The sequence below is a fragment of the Ranitomeya imitator genome, chromosome 4 (genome assembly GCF_032444005.1).
Source record: "Ranitomeya imitator isolate aRanImi1 chromosome 4, aRanImi1.pri, whole genome shotgun sequence".
In the NCBI taxonomy this organism is placed as follows: domain Eukaryota; kingdom Metazoa; phylum Chordata; class Amphibia; order Anura; family Dendrobatidae; genus Ranitomeya; species Ranitomeya imitator.
The window spans coordinates 16,919,804-16,947,336 of record NC_091285.1 but is presented as its reverse complement, the minus strand read 5'-3'; the positions used below and the strand labels follow the sequence as shown (position 1 = coordinate 16,947,336).

The following is a 27,533-nucleotide window of genomic DNA, read 5'->3' as shown; positions in this document are numbered from 1 at the left end:
GTGCATATGTACGGAGGGTCAGGAGAGGTAGCGGTCATTCATTGGAGCGTGCATGTGTACAGATGGTCAGGAGAGGTAGCGGTCACCCATTGGAGCGTGCATGTGTGCGGAGGATCAGGAGAGGTAGCGGTCATCCATTGGAGCGTGCATGTGTACGGAGGATAATAATAATAATAATCTTTATTTTTATATAGCGCTAACATATTCCGCAGCGCTTTACAGTTTTGCACACATTATCATCACTGTCCCTGATTGGGCTCACAATCTAGGATCAGGAGAGGTAGCTGTCATTCATTGGAGCGTGCATGTGTACAGAGGGTCAGGAGAGGTAGCCGTAACCCATTGGAGCGTGCATGTGTACAGATGGTCAGGAGAGGTAGCGGTCACCCATTGGAGCGTGCATGTGTACAGAGGGTCAGGAGAGGTAGCCGTAACCCATTGGAGCGTGCATGTGTACAGAGGGTCAGGAGAGGTAGTGGTCATCCATTAGAACGTGCATGTGTACGGAGGGTCAGGAGAGGTAGCGGTCACCCATTGGAGCGTGCATGTGTGCGGAGGATCAGGAGAGGTAGCGGTCATCCATTGGAGCGTGCATGTGTACAGAGGGTCAGGAGAGGTAGCGGTCATCCATTGGAGCGTGCATGTGTACAGAGGGTCAGGAGAGGTAGCGGTCATCCATTGGAGCGTGCATGTGTACAGAGGGTCAGGAGAGGTAGCCGTAACCCATTGGAGCGTGCATGTGTACAGAGGGTCAGGAGAGGTAGCGGTCATCCATTGGAGCGTGCATGTGTACAGAGGGTCAGGAGAGGTAGCCGTAACCCATTGGAGCGTGCATGTGTGCGGAGGATCAGGAGAGGTAGTGGTCATCCATTAGAACGTGCATGTGTACGGAGGGTCAGGAGAGGTAGCGGTCATCCATTGGAGCGTGCATGTGTGCGGAGGATCAGGAGAGGTAGCGGTCATCCATTGGAGCGTGCATGTGTGCGGAGGATCAGGAGAGGTAGCGGTCATCCATTGGAGCGTGCATGTGTGCGGAGGATCAGGAGAGGTAGCGGTCATCCATTGGAGCGTGCATGTGTACAGAGGGTCAGGAGAGGTAGCGGTCATCCATTGGAGCGTGCATGTGTACAGAGGGTCAGGAGAGGTAGCCGTAACCCATTGGAGCGTGCATGTGTGCGGAGGATCAGGAGAGGTAGTGGTCATCCATTAGAACGTGCATGTGTGCGGAGGATCAGGAGAGGTAGCCGTAACCCATTGGAGCGTGCATGTGTACGGAGGGTCAGGAGAGGTAGCGGTCATCCATTGGAGCGTGCATGTGTGCGGAGGATCAGGAGAGGTAGCGGTCATCCATTGGAGCGTGCATGTGTGCGGAGGATCAGGAGAGGTAGCGGTCATCCATTGGAGCGTGCATGTGTGCGGAGGATCAGGAGAGGTAGCGGTCATCCATTGGAGCGTGCATGTGTACAGAGGGTCAGGAGAGGTAGCGGTCATCCATTGGAGCGTGCATGTGTACAGAGGGTCAGGAGAGGTAGCCGTAACCCATTGGAGCGTGCATGTGTGCGGAGGATCAGGAGAGGTAGTGGTCATCCATTAGAACGTGCATGTGTGCGGAGGATCAGGAGAGGTAGCCGTAACCCATTGGAGCGTGCATGTGTGCGGAGGATCAGGAGAGGTAGTGGTCATCCATTAGAACGTGCATGTGTGCGGAGGATCAGGAGAGGTAGCCGTAACCCATTGGAGCGTGCATGTGTACAGAGGGTCAGGAGAGGTAGCCGTAACCCATTGGAGCGTGCATGTGTACGGAGGGTCAGGAGAGGTAGTGGTCATCCATTAGAACGTGCATGTGTACGGAGGGTCAGGAGAGGTAGCGGTCACCCATTGGAGCGTGCATGTGTACGGAGGGTCAGAAGAGGTATCTATTTTTTTTGTTTTCTTTCTTAAATCCTGGATAACCCTATTAACTTTGGCTCTAGTGAAGCCATTCGCTAAGTGTCCTAGATGGGATTTAGTCGGGCGCTGCACCCGGTTTATGTAACCTCCCCAAAGTTGTGCTATCCTCAGTGCCGTTACTTCTGCTACGAGGCCACGGCAACCGAGCAGCGCCTGGCGTGAGCCACTTGTCAGCCGAAGCGTTTCCTGCGCAGCCCGCCGACCTCTGCATCCACCGCGTATAATAGGGCTTTCTTAGTAAGCCGCCATTGCGATACTTCCCAGGTAACACCGTCATTTGGGGCCGCAGTACGGATGGTTGCAATGGCGACCTGAAGCCAAGTAATGTCTTCGTGGCCGGGCAGCTTTCACTGCAAAAAGTTAAATATAATATCAATACAACTTCACCTTACAGAAAAAGTGATGGCAAAGAAGCGTGTACCCCAAAGTGGTGCAAGTGTAAACTGTAAGCTCGTCCCTTAAACCGTGTGCCCCTCCATGATGGTAAATGAAGAGCCGGCGCTCTCCGGGGACCTGGGAAGTGTTTTCCCAGCTTCATTCATTCGCTCCTGATTTGCTTCGTCAGCAGAGTTAACGGCATTAACTGCACCGTCAGGGGAAAAAAATGTAGAACTATAAATATCTCCCCGGAAGCCCCCGCTGGATGCCAGGGCTGATGCCAGTGCATGATGTGCCGCTCGATTAGAATCTAGCAGCGAGCACGCCCCGTCCTCATCGGGAGTCTCTAATATCCCACCCAATGTTAGACCTCGGCTTCTACTCGGTTGGCTGGGTGTCACATCTGTGGTAGTGATGTCACTGGAACTAGGTCGTTTATACAGTCGTTTGCATAAGTATTCACCCCCTTAGCATTTTTCGTGTTTTGCTCCCTCACAACCTGAATTTTCACTTTTTCTTGAGGGTTTGCGTCAGTTCGTGTAAAGAACGTGCCGACAACGGTGAACATTTTGGTTTTCTTTTTATTGTGAAGCGAACAGGAAAAAATAACTGAAAACTTTAAAATGTGCATAACTATTCACCCCCTTAAAGTCAGTACTGTGTAGAGCCTCCTTTTGTGGCAATTACAGCTGCAAGTCGCTTTGGATAAGTCGCTGAGCTTTCCACATCTGGCCACTGGGATTTTTGCGTATCCTCAAGGCAAAACTGCTCCAGCTCCTTCACGTTAGATGTTTCCTCTGGTGAACAGCGATCTTCAAGTCTGACCACAGATTCTCCATTGGATTAAGGTCTGGACTGTGACTCGGCCACTCCAAAACATTTATGTTTCCCCTTAAACAAACCCTAGTGTTGCTTTAGTAGTATGCTTTGGGTCATTTTCTTATTGGAAGGTGAACTTCCATCCCAGTCTCAAATCACTGACAGATTGAAACAGGTTTTGCTCAACAATATCCCTGTATTTCGCACCATCCATCTTCCCCTCAACTCGGACTGTTTTCCCTGTCCCTGCTGTCCAAAAACATCCCCACAACATGATGCTGCCGCAACCATGTTTCACTGTAGGGATGGTGTTCTTGGGGCGTTGAGCTGTGTTGGTTTGGCACCAGACATAGTGTTTACCTTTTTAGTGGCCCAAGGTTCAATTTTGGTCTCATCTGACTACAGCACCTTCCTCCATACATTTGGGGAGTCTCTTACATGTCTTTTTGGCAAACTCAAAATGAGCCTTACGAGTTTTGTGTGTAAGCAAAGGCTTTTCCTGCCTACTCTTACATATATAGACCACTTCTATGGAGTTTTTGGCTTACTGTGCTCTTGTGGACAGATACTTCAGTCTCTGCTTGGGAACTCTGCAGCTACTTCAGGGTTACCTTTGTTCTCTGTGTTGCCTCTCTGATTAATGTCCTCCATGCCCGCGCTTAGAGGTTTTGGGGGCGCCTTCTTTTGGCAGGTTTGTTGTGTTGCCATGTCCTTTCCATTTGATGATAATGGATTTGATGGTGCTCCCGGGAATCATCAGAGTTTGGGATGATTTTCTACAACCCTACCCTGACTTGTACATCTCAACAACTTTGTCACTGACTTGTTTGGAGATCTCCTTGGCCTTCATGGTGGTGTTCGCAGATCTCCTTGGCCTTCATGGTGGTGTTGGGAGATCTCCTTGGCCTTCATGGTGGTGTTCGCAGATCTCCTTGGCCTTCATGGTGGTGTTGGGAGATCTCCTTGGCCTTCATGGTGGTGTTCGCAGATCTCCTTGGCCTTCATGGTGGTGTTGGGAGATCTCCTTGGCCTTCATGGTGGTGGTTGGAGATCTCCTTGGCCTTCATGGTGGTGTTTGCAGATCTCCCTGGTCTTCATAGTGGTGTTTGGTTACTGGTGTCTCTTGGTAATGGTGTTGCAGCCTCTGTTGGCCTATCAGAAAAGGTAAAGTGTATATACAGCCATGTGACCCTTAGAACACATGGGTACGTCATAAGCATGGGACTTATGAAGGTAATTGCTTGCACCAGAAATTTTTAGGGGCTTCATCTCAAAAAGTGGTGAATACATATACACATGACAATTTTTAGTTCTTTGATCCCATAATTGTCATTTGTCTTTATTTTTATCACTTCACCAACTTAAGGTACCTTCACACTGAACGATATTGCTAGCGATCCGTGACGTTGCAGCGTCCTCGCTAGCGATATCGTTGAGTTTGACAGGCAGCAGCGATCAGGCCCCTGCTGTGCCATCGTTGGTCGGCGCAGAAAGTCCAGAACTTTATTTCGTTGCTGGATCTCCCGCTGACATCGCTGAATCGGCGTGTGTGACGCCGATTCAGCGATGTCTTCACTGGTAACCAGGGTAAATATCGGGTTACTAAGCGCAGGGCCGCACTTAGTAACCCGATGTTTACCCTGGTTACCAGCGTAAAAGTAAAAAAAAAACAAACACTACATACTTACATTCCGGCGTCTGTCCTCTCCAGCGTTCTGCTTCTCTGCACTGTGTAAGCGCGCGACCGGAAAGCAGAGCACAGCGGTGACGTCACCGCTCTGCTTTCCGGCCGGCGCTTAGTGCAGAGAAGCACAGCGCCGGAGAGGACAGACACCGGAATGTAAGTATGTAGTGTTTGTTTTTTTTACTTTTACGCTGGTAACCAGGGTAAACATCGGGTTACTAAGCACGGCCCTGCGCTTAGTAACCCGATGTTTACCCTGGTTACCAGGGGACCGGCATCGTTGGTCGCTGGAGAGCTGTCTGTGTGACAGCTCTCCAGCGACCAAACAGCGACGCTGCAGCGATCGGGATCGTTGTCTAGATCGCTGCAGCGTCGCTTAATGTGACGGTACCTTTAGGCTATTTATTGCTGATGCATCACACACAAATCAGATTACACAGATATTTACACAGGTTGTAATGTAATAAAATAGGTAAAAAGCCAAAGCGGGTTTACTTTCGCAAGCTACTGTAAGGTGGTCTCCTTTCTGTGGTAGTGATGTCACTGGTGGCTGTAGGTGTGGTTGGTCATACAGCTGGGTATAAGGTGGTCTCGGAGCTGTGGTAGTGATATCACTGGGGACCCAAGGCCTGCTCGTTCTATAAGGTGGTCTTGGTGCAGTGCTAGTGATGTCACTGGGGGCTACAGGTGTGGTCGATCATACAGTGTGGCTCTAAGGTGGTCTCGGAACTGGTACAGAGGTCACTGGGGGTACATGTGTGGTCGATCATACAGCACAGTATATAAGGTGGTCTCTGAGCTGTGGTAGTGCTGTCACTAGGGGCTGTAGGTGTGGTTGATCATACAGCGGGGTATAAGGTGGTCTCGGAGCTGTGGTAGTGATATCACTGGGGGCCCAAGGCCTGCTCCCTTGTTAAGGTGGTCTTGGTACAGATGTCATTAGGGGCTGTAGGTGTGGTCGATCATACAGCGCGGTATAAGGTGGTCTCGGAGCTGTGGTACAGATGTCAGTGGGGGCTACAAGTCTGGTCATTCATACAGAGCGGTATAAGGTAGTCTTGGAGGTGCAACTTTTTCCTTTATCTAGTGTTGGCACCTGCATGGCTACTGGATGGTCCTGAGCCCCCCATAAGGCTGCGTGGGATAAGCGGCTGCACATCGGTTGCTGCTTCCCATCATCCTGTCTGTGGTGCCCCCCATCCTGCACCAGTTTCTCAGGTCTTATAATGGAGCTGGTCATACGAGGTCTGGCAGTTGGTCACTGAAGCCCAGGCTTGTGGCCGGCCCACTCAGCGAGACCCCTCTGCCAAAGCCCAATGCACAGACAATAGGTCTTTGAGGTACAGTTCTTCCCAGTTCTTGGAAAGCCGTGGGCCGCAGTTGGTGCGCCATCACTTGCCCCTTGTTCTAACATAACTAGAAGACAGGGCCCCGCACTTTTTTTCCTCTGTGGGTCGCCTGCAGTACCTTGCACGGCCAGGTGGCAGAGGGGGTCGCCCTGCAGGTAGGGTGCAGCACTAAAGTAGCGGTGTGGGATTTGTTTCTTGGGTTTGTGGGCGATTCTCCGCTTTATAACCCCCCAGCAGTTATTGAAAGGGTCCGTCTTGGGATTTAACCCTTTCCCCACCTGTCTGGCCGGAGCATCGCTATTAATAATCTTGTGGGGGTCTGCAGATTTGCCAGCCAGCGCTGTGAAAAGGCTCTTTCTGTGCTTCACAAGTGTCCTCCATTGTAGAACTGGTTGCCATGACTCCAGGCGAAGCAGCGAGAAAAGCGAGGGCCCGAATCTGTGTCACATTAACCGCTGGCGGATGGCGGGGGGGACGGCGTATGGTAGCTTCAACTGTGCCTGTCTTCGTCTTCTTCACTCCTCTCTACATTGGGGGGCCACAAGTTCTCGCCATTATCTTATCGGACCCCTTCGCTCCGGTCTTGGAGAGGTTGGGAAGGGTGTAATAATGCCAAATTAGTCCCAGTCGCCCCAATATACATGTTCACGTGTTTAGAAGCCAGATTCACCGATTATTTTCAGGAAAGCATCAATTTTGAGGAGTTTTCCATCTAAAATGTTTTTAAAAATAATCTGGTTACTAAAGCACAGGTCATGTGACCGTTCTCTCGGAACTCTGGCAGTTTTTGAATGTTGGTTGCTAGGAGACCGCATGTTACAGTGTATCCACTGGCTGGGTACCTTCTCACTGCTTTAGTAATCGGAGTTTTTGAGATGTTCACCCTCGTGTTTCGTGACTGTTTTTGTTTTTTTTGGGTTTTTTTTAACATGCAACAATGACGTGACTGACCTCCCCATTTTTTTCCCTTCCTTTTTTTTTTCTCTTACAGATAGCGGCATCACAGATTTTAATTTCACTAAATTATTCTCAGCCTGGAAAATCTATTTTTTGTTCTTTCTGTTTTTTTTTTTTTTTTCTTCCTACGTTGGGATCGCAGAAAGATGTCCCGCAGCCCCGAGGTGAAGGAGGACCCCGTGGAATGCCCCCTTTGCATGGAGCCTTTGGAAATCGATGACATCAATTTTTTCCCTTGCACATGCGGGTATCAGATTTGCCGCTTCTGTTGGCACCGTATACGCACAGACGAGAACGGGCTCTGTCCCGCATGCAGAAAGGTTAGAGGCGCCAAAATTACCGGGGGAGGGGGTTTCCGCGATGGAAAAGCGCTGTACAGCACTGAGTAGTGGCCGTTCCTGGTACTGCAGCCGAGCCGCGGCATCCGCACGGGAAGCGTCGTGAGTAGCCGCGGGGGTGTCTTATGTTGTCTGTTACTCCTCCTCAGCCATATCCAGAAGACCCCGCCGTCTACAAACCTCTCTCCCAGGAAGAACTACAGAGGATAAAGAACGAAAAGAAACAAAAACAGAACGAACGCAAACAGAAAATATCAGAAAACCGCAAACACTTGGCCAGTGTCCGCGTGGTGCAGAAAAACTTAGTCTTTGTAGTCGGCCTTTCACAACGCCTCGCGGACCCAGAGGTGAGTGACCCCTCCCAGGAGGTGCCGTAAAGTCTCAATGTGAGGACCCCTTTTAAATGTGATTTTTTTTTTTTTTTTTTTTTTTTTTTTTTTTTTTCCCATCAAAATCCAATGCTCCGTTTAAAAAAAATGGATCAGGCCGCCGGATCCGGCACCTTCCGGCTCCCATAGGCTTCCATTCTAGCAAACAGCCGGATCCGGCGCTTCAGGCTTTTTCGCCGGAGACAAAACGTTGCTATAGACGTTTTTTCAAGAAACCGGAAGCGGCAGATTTGCCGGAACCGGCGAAAACCGGACGAAACACAATGTTTTTAACCTTGTTGTAAAATTAATTAAAAAAAATAATCAAGTAAAGAATTTATATCAACATAGATAAAGCTATACTTTAATATTTCATTTTTCTTAAAGAGGAAGTCCTTTTTTTTTTTTTTTTTTTAATTCTTTTTCTAAAAAGGCTCTAAATTGGTAAAAATAGAAAAAAATTGATCCATGGATTCCCCCCTCCTTCAAATGCCCCCACCACCCCCAGGCGTTCCTATGCTGACACTGTTGCTCCTCTCGACTTCCTGCTACAGTGTTGACCTCACGATTCAGGGGACATGTGACTCCTGCAGCCAATCATTGGCTGGGGTGTGTCTCTTATGTGGCCTGCGATTGGCTGAGCAGTCATTTCTTCTATTTCAAGAGGGTTCCAGAAGGTAAAGGCTGTAGCGGCAGGAGAAGGACTTCAGCAATTCTTTCATAAAAAGGCTCAAAAATTAAAAGAAGTGTTTTTTGCCATTTTATTTTTTTTTTGGGCTTGGACAGAGATAAAGGTGCAGATTTTTTTTTTTTTTTTTAATGATTTCTCTCCATTTCTAGGTTTTAAAACGGCCGGAATATTTTGGGAAGTTCGGTAAAATACACAAAGTCGTCATCAACAACAGCACGTCCTATGCAGGCTCACAGGTCAGTGCCGCTCCATGTAGTTTGAAGGAATGACTCCTTATATTTGGGGAGAGCTGTGTGGCCACCAACATGGCTGCAATGACCAGCCCCACATGGGGTCGTCGTCACCCGGCTTTCTAGTCTCCATGTATGATCAGTGTCTTGCTTTGTAAATAATGCAAAGGAGAAAAGCCAAAGGAGCACTTGGTGATTAAAGGGGTTTTCAAAAAAAATGTCAATGGTTTATCCTTTAGGATTGGAGGCGCCCCCACCGATCATCTGATTGCTAAGCTACAAAATATAAGATTGGAGGGGCAGTCGGCCCCTAATCAATCTGACAGATCACTTATGGGCACATATAGTTTGGTTCAGGGGAGCGCCATTCACGGATGTCTGTTTTCGGCCCAAGTCTCCGCACATAAAACTTGGGAGTTAAAAGTTATGAGAAGTTTGTAAAAAGTTTTCTAATATTTCTCTTTTCTTGTTCATTCCCAGGGTCCAAGTGCCAGCGCGTATGTAACGTACATCCGGTCAGAAGACGCACTTAGGGCGATACAGTGTGTCAACAACGTGGTGGTCGACGGCAGAACGCTCAAGGTAACAGCGTAGCTCAGCAGCTGTAAAGCCAAACCCTGCCCCTTTCTATTTTTTTTCCTTTATTTACCACCTCCTCCTCTTATTTTTATTTTTTTTGTAGTCCCAAAATTCAGTTTTTCGATGTCTTTAATAGCGGCTGTCGCTGCACACCACCTGCTAACAGGAAGGGTTAAATTACTGCCGATGGCCGGGAGCCCTAAATTGGTGCCACGGCTTCTTCATTCTCAGCCACCACGGATAGTGGTCTCTTAGTGAGGCCCCGTCTGCAGCTCGTCTCTGCTTCTTCTGACATCACCAACTTTCTTTTTATCTTAAAGGCATCTTTAGGCACCACGAAATACTGCAGTTACTTCTTAAAAAACATGCAGTGTCCAAAGCCAGACTGTATGTATCTGCACGAGCTGGGGGACGAGGCGGCCAGCTTTACAAAAGAGGAAATGCAGGTGAGTGAGCGGACGGCGTCAGGACGTGGAGGGTGAGGTGTCGGCGGTGATTCTGCTTATAGGCTTGGTTTATGGAGGCTTATAAACTGGCAGAGCGAGATGTGGGGCCCGAGGCCATGGAACTGCTAATTGCTCCTGTAATTACATGCAGTGAGGCCATTAGCACAGTACTAATCACACAACCTGCGAGTGGCCGGAGATGTGACCAGTTGTGCCGGCGCCGCTGTGTGATCGGTACCGTCGCTGAGGGTCATACTGGCCCAAACAAGTCCTGGCAAACTCGCTCACAGATACCGAGACATTTGCCTTATGTTTTACTCTTTTTCCTTTCCTTACTCTTTCTTCCTTTTTTCTTTCTATTTTTATTTTTGTTCTCCCCTTTCCTTTTTCCCTTTCATTCTCCCTTTCTCTCGTGTTTTTTTACTTTTCTTTTTGATTCTTTATAAATTTTCATTCTTTTTTTTTTATATATATTTTTTATACCCTTTCCCCTTTCTTTCCATCTTCCCATCCTCCCTTTCTTTCTCTCCTTCCTTTTTTTTCTTTTTATAGTTTTCATTTAGTGCTTTTTTATTTTTCATATTTTTATATATTATTTATATTCTTTCCCTTTCTCTCCTTTTTTTTTCTTTGCTTTTTTTTCCTTTTCCCTTTTTTTTTTTTTTTTTTTCCCCCCTTCTCCATTTTTCTCCTTTCTTCTTCTGATCCCGAGTTTCTTCCCTCTTTAGTACAGGAATTTTTAGCCCATTTCCATTCCAATCTTTTGCCCCTGGGTACAATGCGTCCTCGCTGACTAAACCCTCAGCACACCGTGCGTGTACCAGATGCGCTGAACCCTGAGGCTATGTGCACACGTTGCGGATTTTTTTGTGGATCCGTAGCGGATCTGCAGCTGCGGGTGCACAGCAGCTTTCCATGCGTTTACAGTACAATGTAAACCTATGGAAAACGCAATCCGCAGTGCCCATGCTGCGGAAAAAAACGCATAGAAACTCTGCGGGTTACAATCCGCAGCAAGTCAATTCTTTGTGCAGATTCCGCAGCGGTTAACACCTGCTCCATAATAGGAATCCGCAGGTGTAAAACCGCAGGTGGAATCCGCACAAAATCCGCTGTAAATCCGCAGGTAAAACGCAGTGCCTTTTACCTGCGGATTTCTCAAATCCGCTGCGGAAAATTCCGCAGAGCTCAAAACTTCGTGTGCACATAGCCTTAACCCTCCTTTTTCTTCTGGCTTCTTATTGAGGGAGAATATTCACAATTGGCACCGATGGGGGAGAATGATCGATCGTTTATTAAATTGCTAATTTCCTGACCCTCCTCTTTCCGCAGGCGGGTAAACATCAGGAATACGAGCAGAAGTTGCTTCAGGAACTCTACAAACTAAATCCGAACTTCTTACAGTTGTCTACGGGTACAGTCGACAAGAACAAAAACAAAGTAACGCCCCTGCAGAGGTCCGATGTGTAAGTACTGGTAACTGCGGTCCCATATCCGCCCGTCCCATGTGATAGACGCGGCCCCCGGGCTGGTCGTGCCTCCTGTATTTTTGTGGGGTTATAGGGTATTTTGTGTTGTTGTTGTTGTGATTTGTCAGGCACTTCTGATAGTCTGTTCCAGTGACCCGTGGGTTAAAGGGACGTAGTTTTGTTTTGTCATTGCAAATAACCAGTTTGTGGCTCCTTTAAGAGTTTGTATACACAGTAGTGCCTTGCTGACCCCTGCAGGCCATCAACGGTATTACATCCTCATACCTTTTTAGTTTAGGGCTTCTCAAGAAGCAATATATTGAATCATATGCGAATCGGTGATCACTCGGCTTCGCCGGACCCTCGTCCAATGAGGCAACAATTGGGTACTTGAAACTCATTCCTGCCAAGCCTGTCTGACATGTTTCATAGAGCTCGGGGCTCGTGTCATTAGTGATAACACTGCCGCCGTTCCCGGGTGCCCGATCCACCCTCCTAAATATAAAGGTCACGCTTCTTTCTTCATCTGCTTATTGGGATGATTTTAATATCTTAACGTCATGTTAGAAGGACCTGAAACCAGTAAGGTTCTACTTTTGAAAATTAGCTAAAAAGTTTTGGAACTTTTGTAAAAGCTTTCCTTTTGTCAGCGGGAGGGGAAAGTTGTCAAAAATATGGAAAAAAAAAATAAAAGTTCAAGTCCCCCATTAAAAATAAAGATGATAAAAAAATCCACTTGTGGTATTGCTGCATTCAGTAAAGTCCGATCTATAAAAAATAATTAACCCCGGCTTAGCAAAAACTTTTTATAGATCGTGTGACATTTCACTAACAAAAAAAAAAAAAAAAAAACTCTAAAATATGGAGGAAAAAAAAATTCCAATATGTATAAAATGGAATTGGTTTACCAGTGAAATTAGAAAGACTGGACAGATCACTAATGTTTTTTTTTCTGCGTTCTCACCCAGAGTAACAGTGAATGTTTGGAGGGTTCAGTCTCGGAATGTTCGCGGAGTTTTATCTGCAGAGGGTCATGTGATCAAACTGCTGAGCTCCCACAATGCTTTGCTCCCAGCGGTAACAGGGATAACCAGCAGAATTTGTTTTGTTTTTTTAATTTTTTTTTTTACCTTTTGGGTGTGGAAAAAAAAGCAAAAACTTTTCACATCCTTACAAAATAAGGATAATTACGCATCTGACTTGTGGGAAGTCCTGCGGAAGCTCTCCTTTAAGTAGCCACAAATGCTTAGAACTACAAGCTGCTGGCCCTTTTTTTTGTGGGGGAGGGGGGTTTATCCAGGATCAGAAAAGAGGAAAAAATGAGATTTCTGTAATTCAGAAATTCTGATAATCTGCAATATAAAGTGGAAGACTGAGCCAAGAGAGACTATTATCTTCGGCTTTGTCCCGACGTCTAATAATCCGGCACCTGTCCTTTGTCGCTGCGTGTGTATGGTTAATACGGCAACACAGTGTTCCTTTTCCACCAGCGGATCTGTTAAATCTCGACAGACCCATTAGCAGCAAAGGTTAGAGGCGTAACAAGCAGCACAGAGTATTTCAGGAGTGGATAAGAGTGTCCACTGCCTGGAGGGGGTCCATGGTATAGTGCAGAAGAGGATCGGAGCCTAGCAATAGACTAGAAACTGAAAATGGAGGGAGAGAAGGGAGGCAGGCTACTGCAGCACAGAGGATTTCAGGAGGGGAGTGTGACTGCCCTGCTGGAGGGGGTAAGAGTGGAGTAAATACTTGGAAGAATGGGGCGAAATAATGGAGGAGATTACGTAAGCAGCAGAGAGGATTTCAGGAGGGGAGTGTGACTGCCCTGCTGGAGGGGGTAAGAGTGGAGTAAATACTTGGAAGAATGGGGCGAAATAATGGAGGAGATTACGTAAGCAGCAGAGAGGATTTCAGGAGGGGAGTGTGACTGCCCTGCTGGAGGGGGTAAGAGTGGAGTAAAGACTTGGAAGAATGGGGCGAAGTAATGGAGATTACTTAAGCAGCACAGAGGATTTCAGGAGGGGCGTGTGACTGCCCTGCTGGAGGGGGTAAGAGTGGAGTAAAGACTTGGAAGAATAGGGTGAAGTAATGGAGGAGATTACGTAAGCAGCACAGAGGATTTCAGGAAAGGGGAGCACTTATCCGTCCGCTCAAGGGATGATGTTGGTAAAGGGGAATGGAGACAATTGAGATTTCAAGAGTTGGGGCCTCCACCAGCAGCACAGAGTGTTTCAGGAGTGTAGTAGCGTAGTAGATAACTTCAGCAGCACAGAGTGTTTCAGCGTGACCTCGGGTGGCTCTGTGGATATCTGGTCACACAGTCTATCGTGTTTTATGACCTCTGTGACCTGAGACTTTTCGTCCTTTTTATTTTTTTATTTTTTTTCACTGTTGTGTTCTTTTTTTTTTTTTTTTTTTTGCTTTTATTTTTTGCACATTCTGGTTTAATTTCTTCATCGCTTTTTTTTTTTCTTTTCTCTTTTGTACCTTCCCCCTCCCCCTTTTTTTTTTATTTTATTTTTTTTTTAGACCCAACAGTAATAACAAAGACGCGTGGCCATCATTACAGAGCTCGGGCCGATCCAGCAATGGTTTAACACTGGAACACAGGAAATCGCCTCCCATATTAGACAATGGCTTAGATCCAGACCATTTGACTCCAGACGGGCCAGACTCAGACTTTGGGTAATTGAGATTCCTCCTCCTCCTTTTTTTTTTTTTTCTTAATTTTTTGGGGGGCGGTTCACCATTCTTATAAACTCTCCCTCCTGCCCCCCACACCTCCCCACCATCACCTCCCTTGATTCGGCTTCATGTCTTCGTCCTCTGGTCATCCATCTTGTCTTGTTCCATTTCATTTTTATTTTTTTAATTTTTTTATTTTATTTTTTTAGTGACTTTGCTTCTAAATTTTTCCGTGGGGGGGGGGGGGACATATGGCGTCAATTGGTAGGGGGAAGACCCCGACCTTATCTTTACCAGTGTGGCTTACTTTCTGCAAGAAAGTCTCGCATGGTTGCCCTTTGACTGCAATAGGCATTGTTCAATTTTTGCACCATGACTGACTTAGATTGTAATTGCTTTGCTCCATAATAGTAGCCAATCCCCAAGGATCCTAAAAGTATGTCCTTCTCCGCAGCTGAAAGCGGCTAATTATGGCTTTTCCAAATATGCCTAGTCTGGTACATATAGTGCTGTCAGAAAGCTCATTAGATGCCAGAAATAGATTGCTTTGCTCCATAATAGTAGGCAACCTGTGAACATCATAGTACTATGCCCTTCTTTTCCCCAGCTGATAATGCTAATCATGGTTTTTCCAAATCTGCCTAGTCTGGTACATATAGTGCTGGCAGAAAGCCCATTAGATGCCAGTATTGTAGTAAATATCCAGTTTTTCTTTTACTGAAGGAGTAATTCCTTAAGGTAACATCCTTTATCTCGCTCTCTATAAGATAAACTCGTAGAAATTGTCCAACACAACTCGCCCACCAAACACAAGAATGGAGTGGGCATGTGCAGTTTATAGGACTGGCTGTCGAAAATTCTCAATAGCCCTCCATTCACACAAGGGACCCCCTCATTTTTGTGAATATTGACCCATAAAGGAGCTCAATTCAAGACCCAGAACCAGAGCTTGGGATGCTAAAAACTGTGCCTGGCATCCAGCTGAAAAGGACATTATGGGAGGAGCTTGGTGACGTAATCCTACTTTTCTCAACCAATCAGCATTGCTGAGAGCTGCTACCAGTCCTTTTCAGCTGAATGCCAGTTTCCTACATCACAGATCACATTCTTTATTTCTTGACTTTCTGACCACTTACCTTTACTTTTAGATGTAGTTTCCCCTCATTGAAGTAGTTTTTTATTCCTTCACCTCCACCTGACTGTTTTTGTTTTTTTTGTTTTTGCTTTTTTTTAATCCACATTTTGCCGCTTAAAAATCCTGTTTCTCGCAACTTTTTAGGCTGTTGTGGGAATCCGCAGAGCATAATGTTTCCAAATTTGGCAGGGTCATAGAGGACGATACAAGGTACGTACAGATAATCTAAATTTTTATTTTTTTTCACCTAGATCAAGGTGTTTAGCATTAGCTCGCTCCGTTCGCTGCTGTTAACTATTTATATGCTGCTGGGCTTCAAAGAACATTACTTTCTTATTTCTGTATTGCAGTATATTAGAAGAATCACAGGTTTTAAAAAAAAAATAATGTAAAAATTTAAAAAATACATAAATTAACATAATTGTCAGTTTAAAAATAATTTTTAATTACTAAAAAAAATCTAATTGGGTGTCACCGAGTCTATAAAAATTAGATCTATCATTATATATAATTAATTAAAAATTAATAATAGTAATATAAAAAAAAACTTAGAGGCCGGTGGGACGAAATGCCAGAATTTCCATTTTTGTTGTCGCAGATCCCTAAAAAAAAAAAAAGTGGGGAAAAAAACATAATTTTCTTGAATCTGACAGAATGAAAGCTGATTAACCCTTGGATAGGCCGTCGCTATTAGTCCGGTGAGGGTCTGTCTCTCAGTACCTCCATAAGCCTCGCTATCGCTAATTAAAGGAGCAGAGGATCTCCTTTGCTCACCACAAGCACAGCGCCATTCCTCCAGTAGTGGTGGCGCCTGGTATTACATCTCAAAAGCACATCAATTTAATCTGCAATATCGGGCAGCTCCCCTCAGCCAGCAGATGTTTATTTCTTATCCTAAGGACCATCTTTATAATCTGGGAGTACCCCCTTCAGTCGGTGTTCTGCCCGGAGGGCCCCTCCTTCCATTTACCCCCATATTACCATGCACGGGCAGCATTTAGGAGTTCTGCTCTGAGCCCCTTCTCCTAAATCTGCCGCCCCATGTGATGTCTATCTTTCATAAACCTGACCGTAAGTGATCGGGTGCCTGGACCTGCTCTCGTCGTCTCGGGGCACAGCCCACGTTCATCCCGGACCCTCGTACAATGCCAACAGCTGGCGCGACCCTGACTTCCTGACGGTATACCTTCCTATACATCTTTGTGGGTTTTTTCTCTCCAAACCATCGATCATTTCTGCCGACTTCTCCGTGAGTTTTTTTTTTTTTAAGAGTAATAATCTGTATGAATGTGTCAGTCACATCTGTGGGGGCTTGTAAATTGCAGATTATCAGAATTTCTGGACAGAAAGAATGTAACACTATTTTTCTATTTTTTTTTCTCTGAACTTTTATGTGCTAATAAGTTTTCTTGGCTTTTTTTTTCTGCGCCGTGCTCGCTTGTTGTAATTTCTCGGTTGTTTCATTGGGATGGGGGACAGGAGTAACCTGGACTATAGGTGCCTGACAAGATGCAGAGTCCTCTTCTCCTGTGTAGGCTACACCTGACTTCAGACACTGTGACTCCTCTTTAGCTTCTTGCCAATAGGCGGCAGGCACAGGTGGTTCTTTGCTTGCCGCTGACAACTGGACCATATAGAAGTAGGCTGGTATTGCTTCCCTGTTTCCCTCGCTCTGCCAGACAGGTATGATGGCTCCACCGGACAGGTGAGTATGATGGCTCCACCGGACAGGTGAGTATGATGGCTCCCTCGCTCCACCAGACAGGTGAGTATGATGGCTCCACCGGACAGGTGAGTATGATGGCTCCACCGGACAGGTGAGTATGATGGCTCCACCGGACAGGTGAGTATGATGGCTCCACCGGACAGGTGAGTATGATGGCTCCACCGGACAGGTGAGTATGATGGCTCCACCGGACAGGTGAGTATGATGGCTCCACCGGACAGGTGAGTATGATGGCTCCACCGGACAGGTGAGTATGATGGCTCCACCGGACAGGTGAGTATGATGGCTCCACCGGACAGGTGAGTATGATGGCTCCACCGGACAGGTGAGTATGATGGCTCCACCGGACAGGTGAGTATGATGGCTCCACCGGACAGGTGAGTATGATGGCTCCACCGGACAGGTGAGTATGATGGCTCCACCGGACAGGTGAGTATGATGGCTCCACCGGACAGGTGAGTATGATGGCTCCACCGGACAGGTGAGTATGATGGCTCCACCGGACAGGTGAGTATGATGGCTCCCTCGCTCCACCGGACAGGTGAGTATGATGGCTCCCTCGCTCCACCGAACAGGTGAGTATGATGGCTTCACCGGACAGGTGAGTATGATGGCTTCACCGGACAGGTGAGTATGATGGCTCCCTCGCTTCACCGGACAGGTGAGTATGATGGCTTCACCGGACAGGTGAGTATGATGGCTTCACCGGACAGGTGAGTATGATGGCTCCCTCGCTTCACCGGACAGGTGAGTATGATGGCTTCACCGGACAGGTGAGTATGATGGCTCCCTCGCTTCACCGGACAGGTGAGTATGATGGCTCCACCGGACAGGCGAGTATGATGGCTTCAGCGCACAGCCAATTATGATGGCTCCACCGCACAGGTGAGTATGATGGCTCCCTTGCTCCACCGGACAGGCGAGTATGATTGCTCCCTCGCTCCACCGGACAGGCGAGTATGATGGCTCCACCGGACAGGCGAGTATGATGGCTCCATCGGACAGGCGAGTATGATGGCTCCCTCGCTTCACCGGACAGGTGAGTATGATGGCTTCACCGGACAGGCGAGTATGATGGCTTCACCGGACAGGCGAGTATGATGGCTCCCTCGCTTCACCGGACAGGCGAGTATGATGGCTTCACCGCACAGGCGAGTATGATGGCTTCACCGCACAGGCGAGTATGATGGCTTCACCGCACAGGCGAGTATGATGGCTTCACCGCACAGGCGAGTATGATGGCTCCACCGGACAGGTGAGAATGATGGCTCCCTCGCTCCACCGCACAGGTGATTGGGCAGGGACAGGCGTCAATCGTCCCCTGCTACCTTAGCTTTGTCACATTACGAAAAGTCTCTCCCTGCAGGCTTTCTCTTTCCTCTGGAGCAAGAGGAGCATCGGTCCCCTCGTCTACCCCGCAGCCCACACACTGCGGACCTGTCCTCCGGTGGGATTTGAACCCTGGATCAACCCAGTATTGCAAAACACTGAGGCATCATGCTACCTCCAAGGTCACACACATCTTCCAGGTCTGCTTTCTTCTAAGTCCCCCCCCTGGTGTTCCAGGCTGGCTCCTTCTCATCCAGGTCACTTGGCCATCTGTGGCAGAGGAGGCCTGCGTCAGTGCAGTGGGTCCAATAAAAGCGATATTTTGTACCCCCATATCCGATTCTTTGAGATTCTGCCTCCCCAATCTCCAGCTTTCGGTTCCAATCAAGCTATTTGCGCACATCATTTTTTATTTTTTTTATTGGACCTGAAAAGTCTTGACTTGTACGTTGCCCTCTGACCCTTTCCTCCATTCGGACATGGTCTTGATGAACCCAATGAGCTCCCGTAATTGGTGGGCAAATCTCCCCTCCATTTTCCTGCAGCGGCTCACCGGTTAGCTTGGTGCCTGTAGGGCCGGTATAGCCTGCATAGGAGGAGACTGCTTTCTTGCCATCGGCTTTTGTGTCTTTTAATAAGCACGGCGAGTACAAAGATCACTCAATCGGGATGTCTCTATTCACCTCCAAAGCTGCCTTAAAAATTTTCTAAAGTCTCCCTTAGAGACCGCCTGCAAACCAGCTCCTCCCCGCCGTCAGACACGGGGGCGGTAAACTTTGAAATCTGCTTTAGATGTGAATAGAGAAGGAAAGTTCAAGGTGAGGAAAAGGTTTCTTGGGTAGATTCTTTGTGGACTTCCCCTTTAAATGTTTTCGGATGTTGTGTTTCTAAGAATCCGTGCCGTTACATCATTGTTATTGCTGTTTGGTCAATATATTTCTACAGGACGAAGTTTGATCTCTGCCTGTAAATTGTAAGCGTCATTTTTCTAAAAAAAAATAAATGTTGTTTTTATTTCCAGTTCTGTCGACAAATCATCAGAGTCATTGAGTATAGGGAACGGCGATAACCTTCAACAGGTGAGTGAAAATGGGTCAAAGAGAGTCTGATAGTATTAGAGGTTCGTATTGGGCTGCCTATGGAAGTCAATGGGCCCGTACTGTACCTCTGAGTATATGTAGGGGAGGGAAGTGCACATAGGTTCACTGCATGTCATATAACGGAGATATAGCAATGCTACACATAGGTAAACTGATTTGGTACAAAGCTACCTTTGCTATCTGACCTCTCCAAACTTCCCACTCGTTTCGCAACATAATGTCAAATCATACTGCTTTCTAAGTAAGTGTTTCATATCCGAGATGAATTCACAGCTACACTGCTCAGTACTGCTACGTAAAGCTGCTTCTGCAGAAATCTCATGACTGAAGAGTAGGAATCTCATGTCTTTGTGTGCAGTGTATGGCAGCTGAATTCACAGCTACATGCTTTATAAAGACTTCCATACTTCCACTGCTTCTGGAAAATAGAGACAGGGAAGCAAGACTCCCTCGTGTGTATGCAGTTTAAGGGAGCTTGATTCACAGAGACACTTCTCAGTACTGCTGTATGATGTAATCTATGCTGTCGTTGCTTCTGCGAATTAAAAACTAGAGCAGGATTCCATGTTTGTGTGCAGTTTGACAGCTGGATTCACAGCTACACTGCTGAGTATTGTATAATGTCTTCCATGCTTCCACTGCTTCTGGTAGATACAGTAGAGCAAGGCTCCCTCATGTCTGCAGTTTATGGGAGCTTGATTCACAGTTAAAGTGCTCAGTACTGCTGTATAAAATCCTTCATGCTGCTTCTGCTAAATAGAGACAAGGGAGCAAAAATCTGTCATGTCAGTGTGTAGTGCATAGGAGCTGGAATCACACACTGCTCAGTACTGATGTATAATGTGTTCCATGCTTTCACTGCTTCTGCTAAATAAACATGAGGGAGAATTGCTCCACTGTCTCTATGTGCAGTTTATAAGAGCTTGATTCTCAGCTACACTGCTCAGTACTATTATATAAAATCCTTTTATGCTGCTAAATAAAGACAAGGGAGCAGTACTCGATGTCAGTGTGTGCAGTACGTGGAAGCTGAATTCACAGCTATACTGCTCAGTTTTGCTGTATAATTTCCTCTATGGAGCTCATCGAAAGCTGAAAATTGGCGAGAGATTCTACAGAGGTGAAAAGGTGTGAGAAATGCATGATGTCTCTAATAAAGAAAAATTAGATTGTGAGCCTCATTGGTGAAGGGGACACACAGAGACCTGCTCTGTACAGCACTGCGGATTATGTTGGCAATAAATAACCAACAACCCCCAAAAAAAAAAAAATTGCAAAATTAACAAAAAAACTTTTTTTTGCCAAGTATCTAATCTTGATTTTTTTTTTTGTCTTATTTATCTCCAGATATTACCAAGCGACACCCCGTCACCTCCGCCAGGTTTGTCAAAACCCAACCCCACCGTCCCCGTCAGTCCAGCCAATCACAGTGCGAGGTCTCCTTTCGAAGACACCATGACAGAATCGCAATCTCTTTTCTCGGACAACTTCAGGCATCCAAACCCCATCCCCAGCGGTCTCCCGACGTTTCCTAGTTCCCCACAGACATCCAGTGAATGGCCCACAGCTCCAGAACCACAAAGTCTTTTCACATCAGGTATCTAGAATGTCTTTTTACCCTCCCAGTAATACGTGCTTGGATGTAAGGATGCTGCTTCATACACCAGCTCTTATGTATCAGCACAGCTTCATTCCTGGACTGACTTCTTCTTCTACAGCTTATGTTGCGTGATTGACCTCTTCACTGCCGGGTGGGAGTGAGGGAGAACAAGACACTCCTCAGCAGCAGTCTGATTCACTCTGTGTCTTTTGCACACTGTAATTTCCTCACTATGCACTAGTTCTAATGTAGCGGCACAGCTTCATTCCTGATCTGATTTTCTCCTTCAGCTCAAGGTATTTTCTCTCTTGTGCTGATAGACATGATGCTGAGGAGTGTGTGACCTTCACCTAGATGCTTTCCTCTCTACACTGATATGCGGCTTGTATTTATTACCTTGTCCCCTGGTAGATTGTGTGCTTTCTTTCCTCTTCACCAGCTCTTATGTATCAGCACAGCTTCATTCCTGGAGGGATTGACTCTCCCCTGTGCCAGAAGACATTGCTAGGGGAGTGAAGGAGAATAAGATACTCCTAAGCAACACCATGAGGGCTTTCCTCCCAGCCTGTGTCTTTCATGCCTTCTCCTGGCAGTGCGTGTGCTTTCTATTTTTATCCATTAGCTCATGGATCAGCACAGCTTCATTCCTGGATTGACTTTATCCTTTTACAACTTTAGAGATTGACTCTACCCTGTGCCAATAAACACTGCTGTGCGAGTGAGGGAGAAGATTCTCCTCAACAGTAGTCTTTCATGGGTGCTATCCTCTCAAGCTTGTGTCTTTCATGCATTCCTCTGGCAAGTGTGTGTGTGCTTTCCTTCTTATCCATTAGCTCTAGTATATCAGCACAGCTTCATTCCTGAGATTGATCTTCCCTTTCTAAAGACTTAGATGCTTTACTCCCTCGCTTCTTACATTTGCTCTGTGCCGCCACCACCTCCTCCCTTCTTCAGTCTCTAACGCTGACAGAAGGGAGCGGGTGAGAGACGCACACGGCTCCTATGTAAGAAGCAGCAGCACAGCCGACTATATACAGGAGTTGCACAGACTCTACATCTGCAAATTGGTAGAAAAACGTTGATACTGTACTGAAAGCTGCTTAGTTGTGCAGTTAGGAAGTAAATGAACCAAAAAGATGATTAATGCAAAAGTATATACATTTACACACACACACGCACGCACGCACGCACACACGCACTACGTGCATTTCCTACCGTCCTCGACACAGGCGACTGCATGATAGAAACCTGGGAAGGGTTGTCCCATTGCATATGTCTCTCTGTTTCCTCTCTCATGTTTCAAAGGCAGCAGCACAGCCGACTACGTACAGGAGTTTGCACAGGCTCTACGTTGACAAATTGGTAGAAAATGCTTTTTAATTTTGCAATGAAAAAAATTAATGTTAAAGTGTCCTTAGATTTTAAAGAGGAGAGGAGCTGCAGGGTTGACCTCTCGTCGCAGGAGGGGTGGTGTGCTTGGCTTAGTATTGATATTCTTGGTGCGGTTTGGTTTACTACATGGCGTGAATGATTAAAGTACATAAGAAACCATCTAAATTTTAAATTTTTTTGTTTTCACCCAGAAACGATCCCGGTTTCCTCATCTACAGACTGGCAAGCTGCATTTGGCTTTGGCTCTTCTAAACAGCAGGAGGACGACCTAGGTTTCGATCCGTTCGATATCACCCGCAAAGCCTTAGCAGACTTGATCGAGAAAGAACTCTCTGTCCAGGACCAGCCTGCGTTGTCCCCCACGTCTCTCCAGAACCCTTCCCCTCACAGTGCTGCCAAAGGGCCAGGATCGGGCTTCCTCCACCCGACCGCAGTCACCAATGCCAACTCTATCTCTAGCACCTTTCCTGTCTTGCCACAGCGGTTCCCACCCTTTCAACACAGAGCAGTTTATAACTCGTTCAGTTTCCCGGGCCAGGCAGCACGGTATCCGTGGATGGCCTTTCCACGCAATAACCTCATGCACTTGAACCACACGGCAAACCCGACGCCCAACAGTAACTTCATGGACTTGAGTCACCCTTCACAACACAACACGGGCCTAGGAGGGATTCCCATTTCAGGTAGGTTTGTACCCAAGTTCTTAATTACGGGGTTATGCTTTGGGATTTATTTGATTTTTTTTGTTTGTTTGTTTGTTTTGTTATTACTGGGCAAACCTGGGACCTTACGTAGACCATCGTGGAAGAGTCTCCACACACAACAGATTTATCTTCTAGGTTGGTTGTTCTCAAAGGTGTCAACCAAAGAGTCAGATGATTCTCATACTCTTTGTTTTACGGCTTTTTTTGAAGAATGGACATCGCTGCCCAAATATCGTGTGTTGCCATCCCAGCGCCTCTGCCCACAAAAAAGGAGAGTAAAGCGCATGCTTAGGGAGCTCCTGTAGAGCCATGCTTCAATTCCTTGGTCAGGAGCGGTGGTACGTAGCGCTAAACCAGCATCGATTCCCCTTCATTCTCATGATCAGATCCCCCTGCCTATCATTAGTGATGGGATTACCCCTTTATGGCAAGACTACTTTCTCATTAGTTCATAAAATTTTAGTTCCCCATCTCCTGGTCTTCACCTTCGTAGCGGCAGTGACCTATGAAAGTCTGACAACAATGCTACGTTCTGGATGACCTTGTGATTTTTGCTGCTTGATTGAACGGAAGGCCTTGTACTATAAGGTTTTTGTACATAACCGTTTTACCGTTGTCCTTATCTCCTGTAGTGGAGAGCTGGATCATCATATGTATTTGTTATAGTGTCCTCCTATTTATTGTACATTGAAAAGATTATTCTCAGTTTGTGTCTCGAGCAGCTCACAGTTTTCCAGTCCCTTCACATCGTTGTGGTAGTGCGCACTCCTCTTTAAGTGTATAGACATTTTAATAGCTTTTCAGCCTGTAATATAACTACTACGCGTAAACGGCCAGGCTCAGGTGTCCGAACTGTATGAAATCCAGCTCTTTACTACGCAAGATAAAAGCCTTCATAGCAGCAGAGTAACCGCAGACATAAATCTTTTTTAATGCTGGCTAACTAAATCAATTTCATAACTTGAGAATTCTCCTTTAAAGGTCAGTTTGTGTCTCGAGCAGCTCACAGTTTTCCAGTCCCTTCACATCGTTGTGGTAGTGCGCACTCCTCTTTAAGTGTATAGACATTTTAATAGCTTTTCAGCCTGTAATATAACTACTACGCGTAAACGGCCAGGCTCAGGTGTCCGAACTGTATGAAATCCAGCTCTCTACTACGTAAGATAAAAGCCTTCATAGCAGCAGAATGACCGCAGACATAAATCTTTTTTAATGCTGGCTAACTAAATCAATTTCATAACTTGAGAATTCTCCTTTAAAGGTGGTCCAGCTGCTGAGATTGCTTTTCGAGCAGCTCACAGTTTTCCAGGCCCTTCACTTCCTAGTTGCGGTGGGGACGAGCCCTTCTCTTTGACAATTCTAGTCTAGTAGCTTCCTCCTAGTGCTGAACTTTATGCTACTGTGACATATTAATGATCTATTCTGAAATCCACCATTATCCCATATTTCCATGTACAGATAACTGGGACTTTGAACAAGCTCAAAAAGTGAGAGCAGCGATTGAGAACTGCTTTGGAAACTGCAGTGGGAGCAGGACTAATTGCTGCTCACCTCCCTCTCAGATCCTGACCTGTTAACTGCTGTATAGACATTTTAACCCCTTCCCGACCTTTGACGCCACGTAGGCGTCATGAAAGTCGGTGCCATTCCGACCCATGACGCCTATGCGGCGTCATGGAAAGATCGCGTCCCTGCAGATCGGGTGAAAGGGTTAACTCCCATTTCACCCGATCTGCAGGGACAGGGGGAGTGGTAGTTTAGCCCAGGGGGGGTGGCTTCACCCCCCCCGTGGCTACGATCGCTCTGATTGGCTGTTGAAAGTGAAACTGCCAATCAGAGCGATTTGTAATATTTCACCCATTATAACGGGTGAAATATTACAATCCAGCCATGGCCGATGCTGAAATATCATCGGCCATGGCTGGAAATACTAGTGTGCCCCCACCCCACCCCTCCGATCGCCCCCCCACCCCCCCGATCTGGCCGGTACACTGCTCCGGCTCCCCTCCGTCCAGTGCTCCGCTCCCCCCCGTGCTCGTGTCCGCTCCCCCCGTGCTCCAATCACCCCCCCGTGCTCCAATCACCCCCCTGCACTCCGATCCACCCCCCCCCCGTGCTCCGTTCAACCCCCCCGTGCTCCATTCCACCCCCCCCGGTGCTCCGTTCCACGCCCCCCGCGCTCCGTTCCACCCCTCCCGCGCTCCGTTCCACCCCTCCCGCGCTCCGATTCCCCCCCCCCGTGCTCCGATCCCCCCCCCCCCGTGGTCCCCCCCCACCCTATCATACTTACCGATCCAGCCGTGGTCCCGTCCGTCTTCTCCCGGGCGCCGCCATCTTCCAAAATGGCGGGCGCATGCGCAGTGCGCCCGCCGAATCTGCCGGCCGGCAGATTCGTTCCAAAGTGCATTTTGATCACTGAAATATAATCTATCTCAGTGATCAAAATAAAAAAAATAATAAATGACCCCCCCCCCCCCCTTTGTCACCCCCATAGGGACAATAAAAAAATAAAGAATTTTTTTTTTTTCCACTAATGTTAGAATAGGGTTAGGGTTAGGGGTAGGGTTAGGGTTAAGGTTAGGGCTAGGGTTAGGGCTAGGGTTAGGGTTAGGAATGTGCACACGTATTCTGGTCCTCTGCGGATTTTTCCGCTGCGGATTTGATAAATCCGCAGTGCTAAACCGCTGCGGATTTATGGCGGATTTACCGCGTTTTTTTCTGCGCATTTCACTGCGGTTTTACAATTGCGATTTTCTATTGGAGCAGTTGTAAAACCGCTGCGGAATCCGCACAAAGAAGTGACATGCTGCGGAATGTAAACCGCTGCGTTTCCGTGCAGTTTTTCCGCAGCATGTGTGCAGCGATTTTTGTTTCCCATAGGTTTACATTGAACTGTACACTCATGGGAAACTGCTGCGGATCCGCAGCGTTTTCCGCAGCGTGTGCACATACCTTTAGAATTAGGCTATGTGCACACGGTGCGGATTTGGCTGCGGATCCGCAGCAGTGTTCCATCAGGTTTACAGTACCATGTAAACATATGAAAAACCAAATCCGCTGTGCCCATGGTGCGGAAAATACCGCGCAGGAACGCTGCGTTGTATTTTCCGCAGCATGTCAATTCTTTGTGCGGATTCCGCAGCGTTTTACACCTGTTCCTCAATAGGAATCCGCAGGTGAAATCCGCACAAAAAACACTGGAAATCCGCGGAAAATCCGCAGGTAAAACACAGTGCCTTTTACCCGCAGATTTTTCAAAAATGGTGCGGAAATATCTCACACGAATCCGCAACGTGGGCACATGGCCTTAGGGTTAGGGTTGGAATTAGGGTTGTGGTTAGGGTTAGGGGTGTGTTGGGGTTAGTGTTGTGGTTAGGGGTGTGTTGGGGTTAGGGTTGTGATTAGGGTTATGGCTACAGTTGGGATTAGGGTTAGGGGTGTATTGGGGTTAGTGTTGGAGTTAGAATTGAGGGGTTACCACTGTTTAGGCACATCAGGGGTCTCCAAACGCAACATGGCGCCACCATTGATTCCAGCCAATCTCGTATTCAAAAAGTCAAATGGTGCTCCCTCACTTCCGAGCCCTGACGTGTGCCCAAACAGTGGTTTACCCCCACATATGGGGTACCAGCATACTCAGGACAAACTGCGCAACAATTACTGGGGTCCAATTTCTCCTGTTACCCTTGTGAATCTAAAAAAATGCTTGCTAAAACATAATTTTTGAGGAAAGAAAAATGATTTTTTATTTTCACGGCTCTGCGTTGTAAACGTCTGTGAAGCACTTGGGGGTTCAAAGTGCTCACCACATATCTAGATAAGTTCCTTGGGGGGTCTAGTTTCTAAAATGGGGTCACTTGTGGGGGGTCTCTACTGTTTAGGCACACCAGGGGCTCTGCAAACGCAACGTGACACCCGCAGACCATTCCATCAAAGTCTGCATTTCAAAAGTCACTACTTCCCTTCTGAGCCCCGACGTGTGCCCAAACAGTGGTTTACCCCCACATATGGGGTATCAGCGTACTCAGGAGAAACTGGACAACAACTTTTGGGGTCCAATTTCTCCTGTAACCCTTGGGAAAATAAAAAATTCTGGGCTAAATAATTATTTTTGAGGAAAGAAAACGTATTTATTATTTTCACGGCTCTGCATTATAAACTTCTATGAAGCACTTGGGGGTTCAAAGTGCTCACCACACATCTAGATAAGTTCCTTTCAGGGTCTAGTTTCCAAAATGGGGTCACTTGTGGGGGGTTTCTACTGTTTAGGCACATCAGGGGCTCTGCAAACGCAACGTGACGCCCGCAGAGCATTCCATCAAAGTCTGCATTTCAAAACGTCACTACTTCAATTCCAAGCCCCGGCATGTGCAGAAAACAGTAGTTTACCCCCACATATGGGGTATCACCGTACTCAGGAGAAACTGGACAACAAATATTGGGGTCAAATTTCTCCTGTTACCCTTGGGAAAATTAAAAAATTCTGGGCTAAATAATTATTTTTGAGGAAAGAAAACGTATTTATTATTTTCACGGCTCTGCATTATAAACTTCTATGAAGCACTTGGGGGTTCAAAGTGCTCACCACACATCTAGATAAGTTC

At 47.0% G+C, this 27,533-nt stretch overlaps 1 protein-coding gene across 8 annotated transcripts in view; it reads left to right on the top strand.

The window, feature by feature from the left end:
- Positions 1-27,533, top strand: part of CNOT4 (CCR4-NOT transcription complex subunit 4) — a 71,117-nt gene that overhangs the window by 31,936 nt on the left and 11,648 nt on the right. For 2 of the 8 annotated variants that reach the window (XM_069763176.1, XM_069763179.1), the window contains exons 2-12: positions 7,172-7,457; positions 7,625-7,822; positions 8,684-8,770; positions 9,245-9,346; positions 9,664-9,789; positions 11,122-11,255; positions 13,788-13,943; positions 15,223-15,288; positions 19,155-19,212; positions 20,581-20,830; positions 22,417-22,908. In XM_069763176.1, the coding sequence (XP_069619277.1) occupies positions 7,284-7,457; positions 7,625-7,822; positions 8,684-8,770; positions 9,245-9,346; positions 9,664-9,789; positions 11,122-11,255; positions 13,788-13,943; positions 15,223-15,288; positions 19,155-19,212; positions 20,581-20,830; positions 22,417-22,908 (1,843 nt within the window). In that variant the 5' untranslated portion in view covers positions 7,172-7,283. The remainder of the gene's footprint in view (positions 1-7,171; positions 7,458-7,624; positions 7,823-8,683; positions 8,771-9,244; positions 9,347-9,663; positions 9,790-11,121; positions 11,256-13,787; positions 13,944-15,222; positions 15,289-19,154; positions 19,213-20,580; positions 20,831-22,416; positions 22,909-27,533) is intronic. The other 6 variants (XM_069763181.1, XM_069763178.1, XM_069763183.1 and 3 more) reach the window with 4 other exon arrangements.